At 42.5% G+C, this 22,939-nt stretch overlaps 1 protein-coding gene across 2 annotated transcripts in view; it reads right to left on the bottom strand.

Moving 5' to 3' along the window:
* Positions 1–966: 966 nt before the first annotated feature.
* The window catches only part of xrcc6 (X-ray repair complementing defective repair in Chinese hamster cells 6), a 36,955-nt gene continuing 14,982 nt past the window's right edge, over positions 967–22,939 (bottom strand). For both annotated transcript variants that reach the window (XM_084322672.1, XM_084322671.1), the window contains exons 8-13: positions 13,437–13,605; positions 10,348–10,509; positions 4,547–4,676; positions 2,516–2,616; positions 2,254–2,370; positions 967–1,596 (exon numbers count right to left, since the gene is read on the bottom strand). In XM_084322672.1, coding sequence (XP_084178798.1) covers positions 1,397–1,596; positions 2,254–2,370; positions 2,516–2,616; positions 4,547–4,676; positions 10,348–10,509; positions 13,437–13,605 — 879 coding nt within the window. In that variant the 3' untranslated portion in view covers positions 967–1,396. The remainder of the gene's footprint in view (positions 1,597–2,253; positions 2,371–2,515; positions 2,617–4,546; positions 4,677–10,347; positions 10,510–13,436; positions 13,606–22,939) is intronic.

Genomic DNA, 22,939 nt, shown 5'->3' with positions numbered 1-22,939 from the left:
GTTTTTTTTTGTTTAAATTTTTACAAAATGGCTGCAATTGCCCTCCGTGACGACAGGTGGCAGCAGTGTAGATTAAAACGTTAGCACAGGAAGTCAGACCGGAGGACGGTTGCGACCCAAAGAAGAAGAACAGCGAACAGATAAAGGAGGGGTTTAGTGTGAAATGTATTACATTCTACAACTACCTACCTGTGATACCGGCAAAGTGGGGTTGTTCCCGGAGAGCTCACTCTCGGCCGTGGTTTCTCAGTGTATAATGTATGGTGCTCTCCCTCAACATGCGAGTAGGGTGAGACAACACCATTATTTAGTCCAAATAATACCCTACTTTATACTATATTATTGTCGTTCGTTTAATGTAAAGTCAGTCTTACATTGGCACTGCTTTAACGTTGCATTTACCCATAATACATTGGAATTAGGGATGTCCGATATTATCGGCCGATATTGGCATTAAAATGTGATATCGGAAATTATCGGTATCGGTTTAAAAAAAATAAAAAAGTTTACATTTATTTCACCTTTATTTACCCAGGCAAGCAAGTAAGAACAAATTCTGATTTTATTTATTGTCAAAAGTATGCATAATGTTGTTAATTCCATGACAAGATATATGTAATGTTAATTACCTGAAATTATGAATACTTTTTTATGAAAATATTTTTTTTAAACAGATACCGATAATTTTCCGATATCACATTTGAATGCCAATATCGGCCGATAATATCGGACATCCCTAATTCCAATGTATTAACTTGAAACATGTAATGGCCAAGCCTGCCTGCACGAGTAGGGTCCAGCTGCAGCGCCGGAGAATCCTCTCAAGGGGCAAGCCTGTGGCAGCCACGAACCTGCGCTGTTTTAAGTGAGCGTATATCGGTATCGGAAATTAAGAGTTGGACAATATCTGTATATCGGTATCGGTAAAAAAGCCAATATCGAGCATCCCTAATTGGAATCAATTGAAATGTTTTATTTTTTATTACAAAGGCAGGATTAGGAAAAGAAAAACAAACAAACATCTTTTTCAATTGAACGTTTTTTTTCTTAGCCAAGTAGGCTGTATAAAGCAATCAATTCTTAATGCACTTAAACTTAAACATCTGTGATCTTGTTAACAACATAACATGTATGACGGCTTGCATAATTATCAGACTAACCAGAGCTAGCATAAACCCAGTAACACCAGCAGCATTTACAAAAACAAACAAAACATATACATTCTAAGTATAAATGGCCAATAAAGGATTTCAACTCTACAACCCTTCCAACTGAGTTAACCATATTACTTGGAGACATGTATAGCCAGCGTAGCAGAGGTTCATGGTACAGCTATCACAGACCTGAGCTGGAATGACTAATGATGACAATAGTGCTGATTTGACACAGTTGAGACTCATTTGTTCAGCTGAGCAACCAGAGCGTCGATTAGCTCTTGTTTCTTGGTCCCGGTGGTCCGAACCCCAAATTGCTTACAGGCGTCCTTCAACACAGGCACCGTGAGCTTTCCCAGGGTGCCGTTCTGTACGTGTGCCCTCAGCTCGTCCTCCGGAATCTCCACCTTAAGCTTCTTCTCAGCCCCACCACCTGCATCAGCTGCATGTGTGCACACACACACACACACACACACACACACACACACACACACACAAGATCACAACAAAAATCCATTAACAAAATAAACTCCTTTGAAATTTGGTCCCCAACTTCACATCCCTTCTCCTGTTCCTTCTTGCCTCAACCACCCCCTTACACTGTTTATTTTTCTCATATTTTTATATTCAGTTATTATATTGTTTACACTGTTTATTTTAACTCATTTTTATATTCAGAATTAATTATATCGTTTACACCGTTTATTTTCCTCATATTTTTATATTCAGAGTTAATTATATTGTTTACACCATTTATTTTGTCCTCATATTTTTATGTTCAGATCTAATTTTATTGCCTATATTTATATCTTTCTACTATTACCCTGCCTATACCTGTACCTCCCCTCCCCCCTCCTGCTATGATGCCTGAATTTCCAAGAGGATCAATAAAGGAATATCTTATGTCATCTTATCTTGAAACATCATTCAGAATGGTTCACACATTGGACACAGGAATGGCCTCTCCCGTACACTGTTCCTATAAAATTCACTAGATCCTTCTTCAATCTCCTGACGTCCTCATCGACGAAGGAAAACGTCAAAGCCCATGTATGTGAAATTAGCTCTGCGTTTATTCTGAGATGTTCTGAGCTCGGACCTGTTTTGCGCTTGGCGGCTGGCTTGTTCTCTGGGTTGTAGCCTTCAGGGTAGACCAGGTCCTTGAACTCCTGGGCCAGGGGACCCAATCGCTTGTCCATCTGCTCCACCTTAGGCACTGAGTGAGAGTGAGAGTGGAAAGTGTAAGATTCAGTTTCCCAGAATAAACCGCTTCCCTTAAGTGGCGATTATGAACATTGGACAGGTGTAATCGTAGTCCTGAAGTCTCTGTGTGTGTGTGTGTGTGTGTGTGTGTGTCTTACTGGTGTAGTCCTCTATAGATTCTGGAGCCATCATGTCCAGAGCCAAGGCCTCCAGGTTCCTGTAGTGCTGCTGAATGACTGGGTTCTCAAATGCTTCGATCCTGCAAACACAGACACTCATATATAATTCCTAAGCAAGTTTCATGACCCATGAAATCCACTCACAACCCAGCAGTGTAGAACTTCAAAGACACACAGGTGTCAATCTGAAAACCATTTTTATTTGTTTTCCAAAAGCGTAACCCTTCAGTAGATACAAAGGTCTTCGTCTCGACTGTAGAGTAATGTTGCGTTCCCCTTTCTACACTGCTTTCATGTTAGGTTGGAGACAGCATGGAGCAAGCCTGGAGCAAGCCTGGAGCAAGCCTGGATCAGTCGTGCCCCACCCCCCTTTTAAAAAATTACAGAGAATCTGTACAAAGTGGGCACGGGGCGACAGTGGCTCAGGAGGTAGAGCCGTCGTCTGGTAATCAGAAGGTTCCCGGTTCGATTCCAGCTCCTCTCGGCAGCATGTCAAAGTGTCTTTGAGCAACACCTAACCCCTAACTGCTCCTGACGAGCAGGTCGGCACCTTGCATGGTCGCCGTCGGTGAGTGAATGTGTGAGTGAATGGGTGAATGTGAGGCTTAAGTTGTAAAGCGCTTTGGGGCGGCTACGTGGCGTAGTGGGCAAGGCGCTCGCCACGAATGCGGAGACGCTGGGTTCGCCTGTTCGAGCCCAGCGCTCCACATTGTTTTCAGTTTAGCTGGTCATCCGTACTAATACACATTGGCCGTATTAGGGGGTGGGAAACTGATGGGTGGGGATCGGGCGTTGTGGACAGCGACTCCTACAGGTCGGTTGGTGCGCCTGCGCAGTAGAATCAGGAAGTGTCGGGGGCAGCGTGAGCCTCCCACGCGTTACTCCTCGCCACTGAGAGATCGAGCTGCGCAGGTGAAAAGATGCGACTGCTGTTACCTCAAGTACCGGAGGGGACTTGTGCTATGTATGACTTAGTCCACATTGCAGCCGGCTTGTGGGAGGCAAGAAACAGCGTTCGTGACAGGGGAGGGTTGAATTGGATGATACGAAATTGGGATGGGAGAAAAATATAGAAAATGGGAGAAAAAGTGGATAAAAAAAAAGTTGTAAAGCGCTTTGGATAAAAGCTCCATAAATGCAGTCCATTACTGCCGATAGTGACTCAGGGTGCTGGGATCCATGCTACTTTTGATATAAATCAACAAAATTTTCCACCGGTTAAATGGGACTAAACCCTTTTTATTTATTTATTTACATAACCACATCTTTAAAATACGACGCTTAATACCTTGATATTAATTTGATATGACAAAGAGCGGTAGCTATCACAGACCTGCGCCAGAATGCCTACTAATAACAATAGTGCTGATTTTACACAGTCAGCTGAGCAATCAGAGTGTCGATTAGCTCTTTGTTTCTTGGTCCCGCTGGTCCAAACCCCAAACTGCTTACAAGCGTCTTTCAACACAGGCACCGTGAGCTTTCCCAGGGTGCCGTTCTGTACGTGTGACCTCGGCTTGTCAGGTGACTGAGAATCTGTACGAAGTGGGCACTGCTGATAGTGAGTCAGGGCGCTGGATCCAGGCTACTCGTCGTGTTTACACCAAAATATTCCACCAGTTAAATGGGACTAAGCCTTTTTTTATTTCATTAAACATAACCACATCTTAATGGTTCGATGTTCATTTTGTATGACAAAGAGCGGTAGCTGTCTGACCCTAAAGTGCGGTTTACATTTACATTTAGCTGATGCTTTTATCCAAAACGACGTACAAGTTCTGTACAACAAGTCAGCAGGAAGGGTACAACTCTGGCAGCGAAGGGTAAGTAACATTGTTCGTCAAACAGTGTTGAACTTGAGTGGTACAGTCTTGAGCGCATAGTAGTATCTAGACATATTAGCATTGTAGTAATATAGTAGTAATATAGGCAAGGTAGATTCCTTAGTAGCAAAGTGCATAATAGTAGAGGTTTACTCAGTAGCGAATGAACGGTGGTATAATATGGTACCTGTATGTGAAACGCAGCTTGGAGACGATCTCCTTCATCTTGTCCACCTGGGTGTCTGAGGCAGAGGGGCACTCGTGGACATCCAGGGTTCGAATATCGTCAGCGTAGGGCAGGAAGATGACGTTGAAACCTGACGAAGGACGAGACAACACAGGTCACCACGATGTAGCTGTTTTTACTGGGGCTGTCAGTTTATCGCATTAATTAGATTAATTAATTACACAGCAAATTATCACGTTATGAAAATTAACTCAAAATTAACTAAAATTATTTTATTTATTTAATGTCATTCATTCCATAAGAACGTAGAATAAACATTTACAAACTTTTATTTAATATTTTTTTGTGTGTGTGTGTGTGTGTGTGTGTGTGTGTGTGTGTGTGTGTGTGTGTGTGTGTGTGTGTGTGTGTGCGCCATTGGGTGGGGCCGGGGGACAAATACACTGGAGGAAAGTAACCCAGCTCAGCACTGCCCAAATTATATCATCACTATTGCCTGTTTGAAGGATATCATCCTCAAACACATATACACCTACATGCCTTGTAGAATTCCACACATAAGAAAGAAAGATACTGGGATGAATAAACAAAATAGGAAATGAAATGTAGAAATGCATGCAATACATAAATAAATATGAATCTCCATATATGAAATAGAACATTTAGATAAGGTGCTACTGAGATGTTTTGGTGAGTTCTTTGTTTTTTTGTGGAAGTAGCCCTTCTTAAAAATGCATGAACATTCACTGATAATTGGTCTGTAGTGGAGTCTACAAGGTCTACATTGCCGGACCATGTAGAATCCGGACCTTGTAGACTGACATAATTCTGTGCATAGTTTAGTCTACACAGGCCATATTTCAAATAATCAAAATCTTACTTCATTCATCTTAAACATTCTTGATTTGGGGGATTGGTAGTTCCCATGAAATCTGAAGTTGTTCAAACGACAACAGCGATCCACCTTGAATTAAATCACACAACCGAGTGAAACCTTGTTGGCTGCGTCACAGTCACGAAAGGGGCTACTTAATTAATTAATCCAATCCACTTTATTTATAGAGCACATTTTAAAAAAGTGCTGTACAAGTCCCACAACATAAGATAAAAAAAAAAAAAAAAAAAAAAATTACTTTTTTCTCTCTCTCGAAGCTTGGCCCCGAAGCTTCGATTGCCAAAAAAAGCTTCTAAGGTCAGCCCTAATTCCCAGTGTCAGAAATACTGTGTCTGTTACTAGACTTGAGTAAATTGTAATGAACCAAATGAGAATATCAATTCAAAATTATTATTATTATTATTATTATTATTATTATTATTATTATAATTTTTTTTTTTTACTGTGAATAACACCATGCTAAAATTTACCAGACCTGAAAAATCTAAGCAAATGAATATGATTAAACAGAAGGTTTTGTAGATACAGTACTGAATTCTGCCATCCGGACACATTTTTTAAATATGATTATAGAATATAAAATATCAGGCCTAAAATGGTTATGCGATTAAAAATATTAATTAATTACAAATCCTGTAATTAATTAGATAAAAAAAATGTATGGCCTGACAGCACTAGTTTTTACTGCTGCGCAGACACTCAAACGTGCATTTTCTGTTTCTGGCCTGTTAATGGGAACACTTAATACAAAAAAGGTTCTCATACGACCTCACAGGGGTGGGAATCCCCCGAGGCCTCAGTCACGATACTAGTCACGATATTGTAATACTGCGATATATTGCGATTTATTACAGTTTTTCAATTGCAAATCACATCCCCAACGGAAAACCTTGTCAACGTCCCCTACTCAGTCTCCCTCTCAGCCTTCCTATGTCTCAATAAATAACCTTCTTTCCTGTGTCTCCCCTACTCCGTCTCCCTCTCAGCCTTCCTACTATCTCAATAAATAACATTCTCTCCTGTGTCTCCCCTACTCAGTCTCCCTCTCAGCCTTCCAACTGTCTCAATAAAGAACCTTCTCTCCTGTGTCCCCTACAGTACTGTCTCCCTCACAGCCTTCCTACTGTCTCAATAAATAACCTTCTCTCCTGTGTCCCCTACAGTACTGTCTCCCTCTCAGCCTTCCTACTGTCTCAATAAAGAACTAGTCATGATATTGTAATACTGCGATATATTACCATTTTTCAATTGCAAATAATAATAATAATAATTAATTTAATTTATATAGTGCTTCTCAATAACCCGAAGTCGCTGACAATAGTCGGGAGCAAATGTAAAAACAAAGAAACAAAAGCAAAGAAACAAAACAAAGAAACAACAAAGAAACAAAAACAAAAGGAACATGAGACCATGGGGGGAACAGGGAAGACAGCATGATAGCACAAAAAGACTGGAGACAGACATCAATCAGGTTGGAGGGGGGGTTGAAGGCAAGGGAGAACAGGTGGGTTTTGAGGCGAGCTTTGAAGGTGGAGAGTGTAGGGGAGTCTCTGATGGACTGGGGGAGGGAGTTCCAGAGTCGGGGTGCAGTACGAGAGAAGATCTCCAAAGTTTTTAAGTTTGGATGTCGGGACAGTGAGGGAGGCAGTGGAGGAGGACCGGAGGGAACGGGTGGGGCGGTAGGGAAGAAGGAGATCAGTCAGGTAGGGGGGGGCTTTGAAGGTGAGGAGTAGTGTTTTAAAGTTTATGCCGTGTTTGATCGGGAGCCAGTGGAGAGAGTGGAGGACAGGAGTGATGTGTTCGCGGGACCGGGTGTTAGTGAGGAGGCGGGCGGCTGAATTTTGGACCATTTGCAGTTTATGGAGGGAGCGGGAGGTGATACCAGTGAGGAGGGAGTTGCAATAGTCCAGGCGGGAGGAGATGAAGGCGTGAATGAGGGATTCAGCAGCAGGGGGGGAGAGGCAGTGACGGATTTTTGCAATGTTGCGGAGGTGAAAGTAGGATATTTTTACGATGGAGCGGCCATGGGGGTCAAATGAGAGGGTGGGGTCAAGGAGGACACCAAGGTTTCGGACTAGGGGGGAGGGGGTGATGGTGGAGTCGTTGATGGTGAGTATGATGGGTCCGGATCTGGTGAGGGTGGTTTTGGTGCCAATAATGAGAAGTTCCGTCTCGTCACTGTTCAATTTGAGGAAGTTGTGAGTCATCCAAGTTTGGAGTTCGGTAATGCAGGATTCGATGTGACTGAGGGGTGGGCTGTGGGGGGATTGTGTACTGATGTAGATTTGGGTGTCATCAGCGTAGCAGTGGAAGTTGAGGTGGTATTTACGGATGATGTGACCAAGGGAGAGAATGTAGCAGATGAAGAGCAGGGGGCCAAGGACTGAGCCTTGGGGGACCCCCTGTGTGACTGGGGAGGGGGAGAAGGTGTGGCCGGAGAGGGAGATGAATTGGTGTCGGTCTGTGAGGTAGGAGGAGAACCAGCCAAGTGCTGTGCCCTCAACACCCAGTTGGTGCAGCCTTTGGAGGAGGATGGAGTGACACACTGTGTCAAAGGCTGCACTGAGATCGAGTAGGATCAGGATGTTGAGGGCACCGGAATCAGCGGAGATGAGGAGGTCGTTGATGACTTTAACCAGTGCAGTTTCAGTGCTGTGAGCGGGACGGAAGCCAGACTGAAGGGGTTCATAGAGGATGTTGGACTGGAGATGGGAGTGGAGTTGGGAGGCAGCAATGCGTTCCAGTGTTTTGGAGAAAAAAGGAAGATTGGATATGGGGCGGTAGTTGGAGAGGTTGGATGGGTCGAGAGTGGGTTTTTTGAGGACAGGGGTGACAGTGGCAAGTTTATAGGGGGAGGGGACGTGGCCTAGGGATAGTGACTGGTTGAAAAGGGCGGTGAGGTGGGGGATGAGAGCAGGGAGGCAGGCTTTGGTGAGAGTAGTGGGGAGGGGGTCAAGGGAGCAGGTAGTGGTCTTGGAGGTGGTCATGAGGTCCATGATGAAGGAGGAGTCGACTGGGGCGAAGGCAGTAAAAGGGGTGGGCGGGATGGAGTCAGGTGGGGGTAAAATGATAGTGGGGGGGCGAGGGTGGGGGAATTGGCGACGCGGGCAGTCAGTGAGCTGTTGATTAGAGATATTTTATTATTGAAGAAGAGGAGAAACGAGTTGCAGAGGTCAGGGGAGGAGAGTGAGTTATTGTCCGGGGGTTGTAGGAGTTTCTTGACAGTGGAGAAGAGGGTCCGGGGGTTGCGGTTGCTGCTGTTGATGATGGTGGAGTATCCCCATCACATCCCCAACGGAAAACCTTGTCAACTTCTGCAATAGCAATATATATACATCATCTGTTTTTATCTAATAAGACAATGTTTTCAGTCTGTTCAATAGTTAGTATTGTATTTGTGGTTGGAGCCTTTTTGTGTTGTGATTTTGCAGATATTGAGAATGTACTCAAGCTAAAGTTTTTTTTTTTATGTTTCTATTGTTTTGTTATTACTCCAAAGTTTTATGTTATGTGTCCGGACCCCAGGAAGAGTAGTCTTTCACCCATGGGTGTGGACTAATGGGGATCCATATAATAAACAAATTATTGCAGCAAAATAGGATTGTCAAGATTTTTTTAATTAAAATTATTTTTTATATCGATACTAAGGAAAGGAACGGGTGAAATGAGGTGGTAACTGCGTTGCCCCTCAACATTGCGTCTCGGTGCATCGGTGCTATTTGCGTCGATTTAAATGAGGTAATATGGGCAGAACATGTTCCCCTTTCTATGCAAATGTTATTCTAAATTATATTTAGAAGGAGAATATCACTATTTGATTTAAGCGAGACCGAAATCATCCGGAGACACAGGTTGCTAGCTCAAGCTATTCTTGATTTACTCAATGAAATCAAGGATGATATTGAGCCAGCCACCCAGAGATCCCATGCAATCTTATTTATTATTTAAATACTGTTATGTAAGATGAATAGATAGGCCTGGGCTAAAAAATTTTGTAAAATAAATTCAACCTGCTTTATTGTAATATACAACGTGATAAAACTGACTCGATCTGCTTCGCGCTGCGTAGGGGCTCGCAGCTCGATAACCATTTATAGGCAGTTTGTGTTTTAATAAAATCATGTTATTCAGCAGTAGGCTATTATGAGCAAATCACAGCGCAATCCATTCTTTGTGAATTCGCCCCTGGGTCAGTATCGATATAATATCGGCACGCAAAATATATCAATATATCGCTGTGTCCACCCCCCCCCCCCCTATAGATCATACGACCATGCCAAGCCTTGTGATCTCTGGGTTCCTCGGATACAGTTTGCATGAGGTGCAGAGTGGCATTCAGTGCAGTAAGTACTTTTAATATGCTACGTCAGTTTTATGAATCTAATTTGCAGTGGATCCATCCGATGGTGGACTGACACATATAGGTCTATGTGTGGGAAACCCTGGAGACGGAATAAAATACCCAAAAAGACCAAGCACGTCTAGTTAAACCGGAACCTGTGTGGGTGTTTCCAACCAAGGACTCAAGAGGACCCCCCCCCCGACACATCACAAACCGCCTGGGCCGGTCCTTTATACCGGCAGCCATCAGGCTCTTCAACCAAGGGCTCGGACGGCCGGCTCTGCTGCCAGGAGAACTAACATTGTCAGAACTCGGGACGTGAGAACTCGACTCATATCCACGTGCACTCATTGTACTGCCTTGTATTTTGTACTTTTTATATTGCATCTACAGTATAGTATATATCGGACTGAGAAGCTCTGTATCTCCTCTCCCCCCCCATGCCGCTTTGACACCTGAATTTCCCCAAGGGGATTAATAAAGGATCATCTTATCTTATCTTAAGTCAGTCAGTCAGTTAGGGACATTCGCTAATGAAACTCTCTGGACCCGGCGGCGGTCTACCTGGCGGTGTGGTCTGGAACTTGCCCTGGTCCGTCTCCTCTCTCTGGGGCACCAGGGCTACGAAGCGAGGCGCGGTGTTCCGGCGGGAGGTGAGCCTGCACAGGGCGAACAGGTTCCTCTCGCTGCACCTCTTCAGCAGAGCCGTGAACACGCACGAGCTGCCTGGGGAACACACAGGAGGATTTACTTTAGCTTTGTTTAGTTTGATTTATGTGACCTCTCACAAAAAGATTAATACAATATTAGTACTGTATTTACTGTGGTATCGATATTGAGAATGAGTTTAATTTGATGTTTTATTGTCCACTATACTAACGTCACGGTGACCAAATGCGTCCAAATTTTTATAGGATTCTATCACATTTTCATAACAATAGCGAATATTCAGATTCAGATTCCTTTATTGAGCCATTTGTGTAAAACACATTGGTAATTGTTGCAGCAATACAGTGTATGCATTTTCTTTTCTTTTTTCACAGTAAACGACAACACCAACACAGACACAGGACAAGAAACAGTGCAGTGCAGAGGATTCATCAATAAAATACATATATATATATATATATATATATATATATATATATATATATATATATATATAGTGAAGAGTGCAGAGTTCCAGTAGGGACTAGTGCAGTGCAGTCAGTGTCATTGTGCCAGTGTCACTTGAGTGTCTTTCTCGCCCTCTTCAGCGCCCTGGAGTCGTGCAGGGACCAGAGGGAGGCCAGGGGACAGCCGATCACCCTCTCCGCGGAGCGAATCACCCGCTGCAGCTTGGCGAGATCTTTTGCCGCTGCAGCGGGGAACCAGGAGATGATGGAGTGGGTGAGGATGGACTCAATGATGGCCATGTAGAATTGGGCCATCATGGTCCTCGGCAGTTTATATTTGTTTAACTGCCGGAGGAAGAACATCCTCCCCTGGGCCTTCTTGAGCAGGCCCGTGATGTTGAGCTCCCACTTCAAATCCCGGGAGATGGTCATGCCGAGGAATCGGCCACCTGAGTGCCTCCCAGTATGATGAGAGGGGGCAGGGCTGCTTTCTTCCTGAAGTCCACTACCATCTCCACTGTCTTTTGAGCATTGAGCTCCAGGTTGTTGCAGCTGCACCAGCTCTGCAGCCTCTCGATCTCCCTCCTATAGGCCGACTCGTCCCCCCTGGAGATGAGACCCACCAGGGTGGTGTCGTCAGCAAATTTCAGGAGTTTGACCGAGGGGTGGAGAGAGGTACAGCTGTTGGTGTACAGTGAGAACAGTAGTGGGGACAGGACGCAGCCCTGCGGGGAACCGGTGCTGGTGGACCTAGAGCTGGAAATGCTCTTCCCCAGCCTCACCCGCTGAGACATGTTGGACAGGAAGTCCGTAATCCACCTGCGAGTGGAGGCCGGCACCTGCAGCAGGGATAGCTGGTGCTCCAGGATGGGTGGAAGGATGGTGTTGAAGGCCGAGCTGAAGTCCACATACAAGATCCTGACATAGTTGCCCGCACAGTCCAGATGTTCCAGCGTGTAGTGCAGAGCCATGTTCACAGCATCCTCTGTGGATCTGTTGGCTCTGTACGCGAACTGCAGCGGGTCCAGCACAGGATCAGTAATGAGCTTCAGGTGGGCCAGGACAAAGCGCTCCAGGACCTTCATGACCACAGAGGTCAGGGCGACAGGTCTGTAGTCATTAAGACCCGTGACCTTGGCCTTCTTGGGGACGGGGATGATGGTTGAGGCCTTGAAGCATGCTGGGACGTGACACAGCTCCAGCGATGCATTAAAAATTGTGGTAAACACCGGTGCGAGCTGGTCAGCACAGTGCTTCAGGGCAGACAGAGTCAGGGCCTATCCGGATTCTATCACATTTTCATAACAATAGCGAATATTACTTACCCTGCGCCGTTTTCATTGAGGTTTCTTACAAATTAACAATGTTTTATTTGTCCTATATATGCGGATAACATTTAAAATCTTAAATTGTACCATTTTGTTTCCCTTTAGACGACAAACATTATGCTAATGATGCACTTTTGTTAAGATAATTAGTTTACCATTCGCGGTCACTGTACTGAGGTCGCATTAATAGTTTACCGCTGTTCAGATCGCGTCAAAGAATAGACACGTCCCAGTGACCTGTGATAAAGGTCTTGGGAAATGTATTGTTGTAGTTTTCAACATTTTCACCTTTTAATTTTAAACCAATGCTGCCATCTACTGACAACAGAAAGTGTTGTGTATAGTCACCTTGAGAGGCTACCCTCGCACTTCCGTAAACACGTTGCCCAAAACACATTCTAGAGATTCCCACTTTTTACTGGAAATTGGGCGTGGCCGTATTTGGTCCCAGACAATAAGAGTGACTGCGATTGGTCTACGTTCCGTTATGAGTTGCGTAAAAGGTTATTTGACAGGTCTAAAAACCTTGAGTTAATGTGGTTTAGTGATGCAGATAGACTCAAATGGATTTTTTTTATCACAGGGTTTCTGCACTTGCTGAATATTTAGAGAAAGCTTTGGATAAACGCACAAACGATGTATTTTGGCCTCCGATGGTGTGCGCGGTGTAGCTTAGAAACCATGGGAAGTGATTATTATGTTCAATTGTTGTTTTTAGTGTCTTATAATCCCGTAAGGGATGGGTCGTCGGACATGACACGAAAATAAAATTTCATTCATACTATATACGGTTGTATCCCTTACATGTACGTTTTACAAAAAGAAGACATCTGTAAAAGAAGACATATTCTGTAAACAAGCAGCTAAGGTGAAACATAATGAGTAGAACCTGAGTAAAGCTGTTTAAGTTTAAACTGGTTTGAATCTACCTATCATGCTAATATGCACTCAAGACTGTAGCACTCGAGTTCGACACTGTTTGACGAACAATCTTACTGACCAGTAGCTGCCAGAGTTGTACCCTTCCTGCTGACTTGTTGTACAGAAGTCACTTTGGATAAAAGCGTCAGCTAAATTATTGAATGTAAATGTAAAAAGTATGACACAAAAACAAAGTCCTAGTCTATTGAGGTCCTTGTTGTTATTAGGAGGAGTGACGAGGGGACTTTGCTTTTGAAAGTCACAGGCAGACACTTGGGAGCTCCCGTACCTATGACTTGGTCCTCTTCGGGGTACATGAAGAACGCAGGTCGTATGTGGTAGTGCAACTTGAGTTTCTCCATTGGTTTGAAGCCAATCAGAACTATCCCTGGATCATCAAACTTCTTTAGAGAGTCCACCTCGTTCTTCTCCAGCACAATCTGCTTGTTGCCATACACCTACAGCAAACAGACAGCAGTATAAAACATAGGTTGTGATGATGTGTAATGGTTAAGACCCCCTGCCCCTGTTGGCCAGAGAATGAACCCCCCCAGAACCTTCTCTCATGTGTGTCCAGTCCACTACAGTACCATCACCCTCTCAGCCTTCCTACTGTCTCAATAAAGAACCTTCTCTCTTGTGTCTCCCCTACTGTCTCCCTCTCAGCCTTCCTACTGTCTCAATAAAGAACATTCTCTCATGTGTCTCTCCTACTCGGTCTCCCTCTCAGCCTTCCTGTCTCAATAAAGTCCAATCCAATCCAACTTTATTTATAAAGTGCTTTAACAGCCACAGGGGCACAAAGTGCTGTACAGAGGGAGCATATTAAAAACGATAAGCAGCACTAAAAATAGATAAAAAAAAAAAAAAACAAGAGTAGCAAAACAGAGAAGAAAACAAAATAGGTAAACATAGGCAGCAATACAAATTTAAATAAATCAGAGTACTTAAAAAAGAATATATATATATTTAAAAGCAAAGGACACAGTAACAGAACGATAAAACAACAACACAGTAAGACAATAAGATCATAAAATCAACAAGCTACATGGTGTCGAAAGCCAGAGAGAAAAGGTGGGTCTTAAGGAGGCCTTTGAAACGGGGCAGTGATGAGGCCTGCCTAATCTGCAGTGGCAGCTCATTCCACATTTTGGGGGCGACAACGGAGAAAGCACGGTCCCCCCTGAGCTTACGCCTAGTTGTAGGCACTACTAGGAGCAGCTGGTCAACTGACCTGAGAGAGCGAGAAGGTGTATAGACCTGCAACAGCTCAGAGAGGTAGGGTGGGGCAAGGTCATGAAGAGCTTTAAAAGCAAATAAAAGAATTTTAAAATGAATCCTAAAGTGCACGGGGAGCCAGTGGAGTGAGGATAAAATCGGTGAGATGTGGTCATATTTACGGGTGCCAGTTAAAAGACGTGCAGCAGCGTTCTGCACCATCTGAAGGCGAGCCACTAAGGATCCACTCACCCCTATATAAAGTGCATTGCAGTAATCCAGCCTAGTAGTCACAAATGCATGGATTACTGCTTCAAAATGCTGCGCCTGTAGGATGGGCTTAATTTTGGCCAGCTGCCTCAACTGGAAGAAACTCGATTTGACCACGGCCTTGATCTGGCTGTCAAATTTAAGGTCTGGGTCGATTTTTACACCTAGGTTCTTCACTAACGGTTTGACATGTTGTGCCAGCGAACCCAGATCTAGCAGTGAGGTCACAGAGGGGCCACCAAAAACCATGACCTCCGTCTTTTTGTCATTAAAATTAAAAAAAATTCAATGCCATCCAATAAAGAACATTCTCTCATGCGTCTCTCCTACTCGGTCTCCCTCTCAGCCTTCCTGTCTCAATAAAGAACCTTCTCTCTTGTTAGTTAGGGAATTTTAGAAAGATGTTTGGACCTTCTGTGAACAAATTTATTACAATAGCTTTCTTCACCAAAGTGTCTACTAACACCACTCAATTTATTCAAACCCAAATCCTCAGGGAAAATTCTGGAGAGCCAATCAAAGTTAAGGAGCACAGGGGGCGGGGTGCTCCAGTAGCACATCATGTACCGCGCTGCGTCGCGGAATACCGTGCTGCGTCACGGACCTGGTTGACTCCGAGTTCGATTCCCGGACTCGCCGTCGTTTGCCGAATGTCTTCCCCTGCTCTCTCTCCCGTTTCACCCTACATCTGTCGGTCATGCTTGACCAGAAAAGCGATAAACGCTAAAAAATGAAGTAAAAAAAAAAAAAAAGGAGCCCAGGGGGCTTGGGCGAAAAATATGAAAAAAATTCAAATCAAATATTAACGTGTGGGGTGACTAACTAGGGGTTTTCAGGGGTGCTGAATCTATTCCAACCATTAGTTTTGAGTACGAATGGCTCCCTGGCCATAAAATATTGGTATATTATATATATAGTATAATATATTTTAAGCTATAATGTACAGCAAAAAGGGTATAATCAACGGTATAAGTTTATACGTTTATTTGGATCCCCATTCGCCACAGCAGTGCTGGGGCTATTCTTCCTGGGGTCCATAACACATCAAATACAGTTACAGACTTATACACTCACAACATTTACATGTCATACAGACAATTAAAACAATAAAAACCCTAATCAATACAATAATATATATACATACGCCTTATGAATTCATAATACAATACAATAATACCTACTCATAATTAATTCATAATACAATACAGCATAATATACTATTTAGCTTTTACATACATTATCTATGTTCATATCAGCCAATTATACAATATTTTAATAATATATCCCTATCAGACACATGCCTTTTCATCCATATATACCTATCTCTTTATCAGACACATACATTTTCATTTACGTACACACTATCTATTAGGGAATGTCAATTTCTTTGGTTGAAAATGTTGTTTTACCACGATTTTGAAACTACATTTACTATTCTCCTGCTTAACATGTCTGGGAAGAGAGTTCCATTCCTGCATACCATGGAACATGACAGTTCGCTTCATTGCATTCGACCTCACTTTTGGAAGTGTAAAACCTCGTGCAGAAGCATGTCTGGTGGAATGGTTGTGTCTGTCAAGACTTATAGATAAATTGTTATATAAAATTGAGGGGATCTTTGTAACAAGAATATTCCTAGTGAATACAAGGAGTGAGCAGAGTAATTTATGTTTGACAAGTAACCAAGTTAAACAACTGTGCATCGCTGCAACATTAGTTCTGTACTCACAGCGAAGCGCTATACGTGCTGCTTTGTTTTGTACCATTTGTAATTTTTTCAGTTTATTCGTCGTTACATTCGACGAATGCTGCGGTCAGGCAAGCGATACCGGAGTCTTAAGGCGAGCACAGAAAGACTCAGAAGAAGCTTCTATCCCCAGGCCATCAGGCTGCTAAACGAACAATAATCGCTAAACGAACAATAATCACTATGCAACGACCATCAAATGCACACAGCACACACACCCACACTCACTCAAACAAACAACACACTGCAGCACCCACTCTCCACACTTTAGATCACACAAACACACTTACACTTTATATTTATTGATAAAGGATTTGCACTACAACTCGTACACCTACTGTGAATTGTACCTAAATTGCACCTCGTCCCATTTCTCCATTTCTGCCTTGTACTATATAGTATTGTATATTAGTACACTGCACAGTATTGTATATTGTATGGTAACTACGTCTATTCTGCATCGAACATTGTACATATGTCTAAACTGAACACTGTGACCTCTTTTTTTACTTCTAATTTTACTATGTTTTTATTTCATACTTATCTTGTCTTGCACAGTCTCTGGAGCGCAACAGTAAGAAGCATTTTGTACAAAAGTATTCTGTACTTCTGTATGACAACTATTAAAGAAACTTGAAACTTGAAACTTGACCATACTGCAGGACAATAGTCAAGATTTGACAAAAACAGAGCTTGAATTACCTGTTTGATAGAATTTAGTGGTAACAAATGAGCACATCTTTTAACAACAGAAATCCCTCTTCCCATTTTCACTACTATATTGTTTACGGTATATGGTGTGACCATGACAATTTACTGTCAATGTTACCCCTAGGAGTTTAGTCTCCTGGACTTGATTAATTACCACATCACTTATCAAAAGTTTCAAGACTGGGTTCGTTCTTAGAGTATGGTTTGAACCGAAAATGATGCTACTTGTCTTTGATATGTTTAGAACTAGTTTGTTATTCTTTATCCATTCCATCACTGATTGCAACTCTGCCTTTAGGACCGTATTTAATTAATTGGCTGTTGAGGCTGATGTGTAAATCGTTGAATCATCCGCATACATAGAAATATATGACTTATTTAGGACAAGAGGCATGTCATTTGTAAATATGGTGTAGAGCAAAGGCCCAAGGCAACTTCCTTGGGGTACCTTACCGTTTTAACTTCTGAGTAACTCCCATTAAAAAAAACTATTTGTTTCCGGTTTGCTAAATAAGTTTGCATCCAAGATAGTGCAGATGAGGAGAAACCGTAACATTCAAGTTTTTTAAGTAAGAATTTGTGATCTGGGACTGAGGTGTTGTTGGTTTGATTCTATTCTGGAAAATAAAATATGAAATATTGCAAAACACTAATAAGTGTTCATCTACTTTGCACATGCTCAGTAGGATACACTGTCTGCATGTGGGGAAGGAGCAGGAGTGCTGCATCATGGCAAATATTTCTGCACAACAAAAACGATTTTAAGGTATGATCGTTTAACTACTCTTTGGGAGAGTAATTGGTTTTCCTCTGCTGGCAAAAGGTTTGATAACTGTAAATGTAGCACTTTATCAATTTTCTCTAGTTTATTGCTAACAATAAACAACCATTCACCTAGCTAAAGTTTGCTTACAGCTAACATTAGATAGATAGCTAGCATCAGAGTGGTTATAAGATCAGCTGGACTTTGTGTGGTGATCTACTTTTTCAGTGAAGATAATCTTGTAGTTCACTCACTCCATCAATAAGTCTTGCTGTGTGGACCAGTTCTGTATGTTTTGACACAAATCATGACACTTGTCTTTTAGTAGACTACAACATGGAAGAGGATTCTGTAGCTTGTTGTTTAAGGTGCTCATCTGTGGTGGTCCTGAGACTGGGATTAAAAAGCTCTCAAAAGTCACCCAAAAAGGCTACGCACAGATTTAGTCTTATTCTGAGAGTGTGGACGATGAAGCATTAATCAGAAGACTACATGAAGACTGGAAAAACGGAGATGATCCCAAGCTTAGACGCCATTTGGAATGCAGAACCGAGCTATACAATGGTGCAAGAAGTAAATCCACTGGAAATCAGTTTCAGTTTCAGTTCAGTTTCTTTAATAGTTGTCATACAGAAGTACAGAATACTTTCATACAAAATGCTTCTTACTGTTACGCTCCAGAGACTGTGCTAGACAAGATAGTATCAAATAACATAGTATAGCATGTAATTTAGAAGAAGAAAATGAGGTCACAGTGTTCGGTATAGACATATGTACAATGTTCTGAGTTACCATATAATATACAATACTATGCAGTGTACTAATGTACAGTACTATATAGTGCAAAGCAGAAATGGGATGAGGTACAATTTAGGTACAATTTACAGTAAGGTGTACGAGTTGTAGTGCAATCCTTCATCAATAAATATAAAGTGTGGGAAGTGGGTGCTACAGTGTGTTTGTTTAAAGTGGGTGTGTGCTATAAAGTGTGTGGAGTGGGTGCTACAGTGTGTTTGTTTAAAGTGAGTGTGTGCGTGTGGATGTGTGTGCTACGTACGTTTGTTTTATTTTTCATTGTGATGAAAGCACTTGCAGTTTTCAATCATATTCTATGTTGTGAGTGACATCTCAATTTAATAAAAACTTTTAACAAATTCTATTCTTTAGGGCAAGATGAGCAAGACCAACATCCAGACAGGTTGAACAGACGCACCGTATTGTCTGGGTCAAGTAGTCAGAGTGCTAGCAGCTCCACCATAGTTGGATGGTTGGAAGAAGTAAACCCCTTCGATAACACACGGGACAGGAAGACCCTGGTGTCCTTCTCTACAGGGTTTAGCAGCTCTCTCGGAGACCCAGTAAATGCGGATCAGGCAGAGGAGATTGGCAGAACCATACAGGCCAAGATGGATGGGAAAACTGTTAATGATACAATGCAAACAAAGTACAAAGTCAAATCATTAGCAACCCTCAGATCTGGACCCAAAGTCAGTGGGGAGAAGCTGGTTATTGACTCACTCGGGCTCTTCAACCGCCTCATCATCATCAGTGAGCGTGAAGTCAAGACCAAAGAAGCTCTGCTATTTGAGTTGACGCCAACACCGATGTCTCTTTTTGACAAAAACCAGAAGATGCGAAAGCCAGATAAGGCTGCCCTAGCAAAGTTCCTAAAGACATTTGTGGAACCCATTGGGCAAACCCCATGCACGAGCCTTGTGATTGATGGTGGGTGGCTCCTGCACAATGTCAAGTGGGAGGTTAACCTCACCTGGAAGGACATCGCTGAGAGCTACCTCCGGTTTGTGAAGGCCATGGGAAGCCAGCACCTCCGGATCACTGTGGTTTTTGACGGATATGACAACTCGACCAAGGACCATGATCATCTCAGACGTACAAAGCATGCATGCTGTGACATCGAGATTCGCCCAGACATCCAAACCATTATTCCTATAGAAAAGTTCCTTGACAACAAGAACAACAAGGCCCAGCTTATCCTGCTTCTAGCTGAGACATTCAGTAGTAATGGAATCCGTGTACATCAATGCTTTGATGATGCAGACACTATCGTCCAGGCAGCTCTAGATGAGGCAAGAGAGTCCGCTGTTGAGGGGAGAGCTGAGGATACGGACATCCTGGTTATGCTCATTCATCATGATGCAGACCACTCAGTCTTCTTCACAACAGCAAACAATGTGTCTTACAATGTTGGAAAGATACAAGAGGCCCTCCCAGAGAAATACAGGAAATATCTGCTCTTTCTACACAGCTTCTCAGGCTGCGATACCGTGTCTGCAATTTCTGGCTTTAGCAAACCAACTTTGCTACGCACACTCTGCAAGACGGACCAAGCTGAGAAGGCCATGGAAGTTTTTCTTGACATCCAAGCCCAGAAAGATACCATCATCACAGCCGGCTGTGAAATATTCAAACTCGTGTTCCATGGGAAACCACCCAAAGGCTTGGGGGACTTGAGATTTGAAATGTTCAGCAAGCGGGCTGCAGCAGGGAAAATCAGCCCTGAGAAACTGCCCCCGACTACAGCAGCAGCAGCACAACATTCTCTCCGGGCATATCTCCAAACCAGAGACTGGCTTCTACTACAAAGTCCATCACTGGATGTTCTGGACTATGGCTGGAAACTGGGAGAAGAAGGCCATGCACCAGTCCCTACCACAGACCCCATTGCCCCATACTATCTCCTGAAATTCATCAGCTGCAACTGTGAGGGAGACTGCAGTACACGCAGGTGCTGCTGTAAAAAACAGGGGGTCAAGTGCATATCTGCTTGTGGCAAGTGTAAAGGAGAGTGCCATAACAACCAGACAGACGAGAAAAGGAGTAAGGAAGATGGGGAGTTGGCTTAGTAAAAAAAAACTTAAACCATGTATCAAGAATGCACATTTCTATACCATTCCATTCTATGTAACGTTATATTTCTCTTGGAATAAAGTACAAATATATGTTCTTATTAGAGGTGGGCATAGATAATTTTTTTTAATCTAGATTAATCTATCTGCAATCCTGGATTTAATCTAGATTAATCTAGATTAAAATGGCTAAAAAAACTAAAAAAAAAACTGCAGAAGGCATTCAAAATTTAGGTGTTCTACCCAAATAATGACCAGAAGTAAGTCCTTACTTTTTCTTTCCTCCTTATGTTTCTCAGGCCAGGTGGCCCATTACACCATGAGCCCATCTCCCGTTTCCAAAATGCATTACAGACTGTTTGAAAAAGCTGTTTTGCTATGATAATTGTGTACTTGTGTTTAATAAGTTGTTTTATTCAGAAGTTAACACAAATACATAATATTACCAGTACAGTACAGTATCTAGCACACTCTCAGGAGCAAAACAGAAAGAATAATTTCAAACTTGAACTATGTGACATGGCTTGAATCAACTGCTCCAGTGGAGTTGCTCAGTGGCCAATGGTGTCAACTGTGGTTGTACTGGGCAGCTCCCAGGTGTGAATGGAAAAGAACATCTGTGCTCAGCGAACCTACCCTGGGTAAATAAAGGTAGAAAAAAAAATGTAAAAAATTAAAAAATTTAAAAAAAAACCTTTTTTTTTTTTTAGATTAATGCGTTAATTATATTATCGCGCGATACTAGTATAGCGTTAACGCAGCACGTTAACGCCGTTAACGGCCCAGCTCTAGTTCTTATGGAAAAAAATAGTTTTTTACTAAAAAACAAATGGTTGGAATAGATTCAGTGCCCTGAAAAACACTAGTTAGACACCCCACAAGTTAATATTTGATTTTTCATATTTTTCACCCAAGCCCTCTGGGTATACCAATATTTTATGGCCAGGGAGCCAATTTTACTCAAAACGAATGGTTGGAATAGATTCAGCACACCTGAAAACCCCTAGTTAGTCACCCCACACGTTAATATTTGATTTAAATTTTTTTCATATTTTTCGCCCAAGCCCCCTGGGCTCCTTAACTTTGATTGGCTCTCCAGAATTGTCCCCGAGGATTTGGGTTTGAATAAATTGAGAGGCGTTAGTAGACACCTATAGGAACACTTTGGTGAAGAAAGCTATTGGTAATAATAATTTTTTTCACAGATGGTCCAAACATCTTGCTAAAATTCCCTAACTATGTGTCTCCCCTACTCTGTCTCCCTCTCAGCCTTCCTACTGTCTCAATAAAGAAGACAATACTAAGTAGAGTGGACTGTGTAGTAGACTATTTATTGGTGACTGCCTGGAAATACACCATGTTAACCTGTTAAGCTCTAGGGTCCCCAATTGGGGACTATATTCTATATTCAAATGCATTATAATTCAAATAGCATGGATGGCAAAATTCAGTACTGTATGCATCTACAAAAAAACGCTGTAAATCATCTCACCTTTATTCATTTGGTTCGATCTTTTTGTACACTTGATCTCAAGAAGGTGCTGAATGAGCTCAGTGAGCGAAATACCTCCAAACTCAATGTTAGCATGGTGTAGACTGGCTCAACAAACAAGTAAAATGTGACTGAACAAACATGTAATTTATTTCATAATGGAATATTATACTGTATCGTGGGTTGATTATCAGCTGTGTACCGATGTGACTAAAAGGTAGCATCGCACCCATATTCCACTAATAAGGCATAATGTTAAAGTACTGGTAATACTTAAGATATGATGCAATACCTGTGGTTACCTGTGGGATTCTAAAACAGCTGTGAGGCAGCGTTCTAAGCAGGGATTAAAGCAAAAAAAAATCTCCTGACTGAACTTTTTTTCTGGCAAAGTCATATTCTTATTTTAACCTCCACTGTATTTTTTTTTAATAGCGTTAGCGTTTTAAGGGAGTCTACTGTCCCGACTGTGACTATAGACCCTACTGTTGTGGTTGTTGTGCCAGGCAGGGAGGCTGTGTGCTGGAGAGCGTGAATGCAAGTCTTGTGGCTAGCTTCTGATTGATGGCGAGCTAGAACCCCTTTCCCATTACTTTGAACGATGAACTAAAAGGCTTGTTATCATACAAACAAGGGACTAAACACGTTTCGCAATTATGCCACAACAACAATGGACAGTCTCCTCCCCACCATTTGTATATATTTTTTACCACCCACCCCCTCC

This window comes from Notolepis coatsorum (assembly GCF_963971535.1).
Source record: "Notolepis coatsorum genome assembly, chromosome: 10".
Classification (NCBI taxonomy): domain Eukaryota; kingdom Metazoa; phylum Chordata; class Actinopteri; order Aulopiformes; family Paralepididae; genus Notolepis; species Notolepis coatsorum.
The sequence above is the reverse complement of the archived record's forward strand: the minus strand, read 5'-3'. Positions and strand labels throughout refer to the sequence as shown.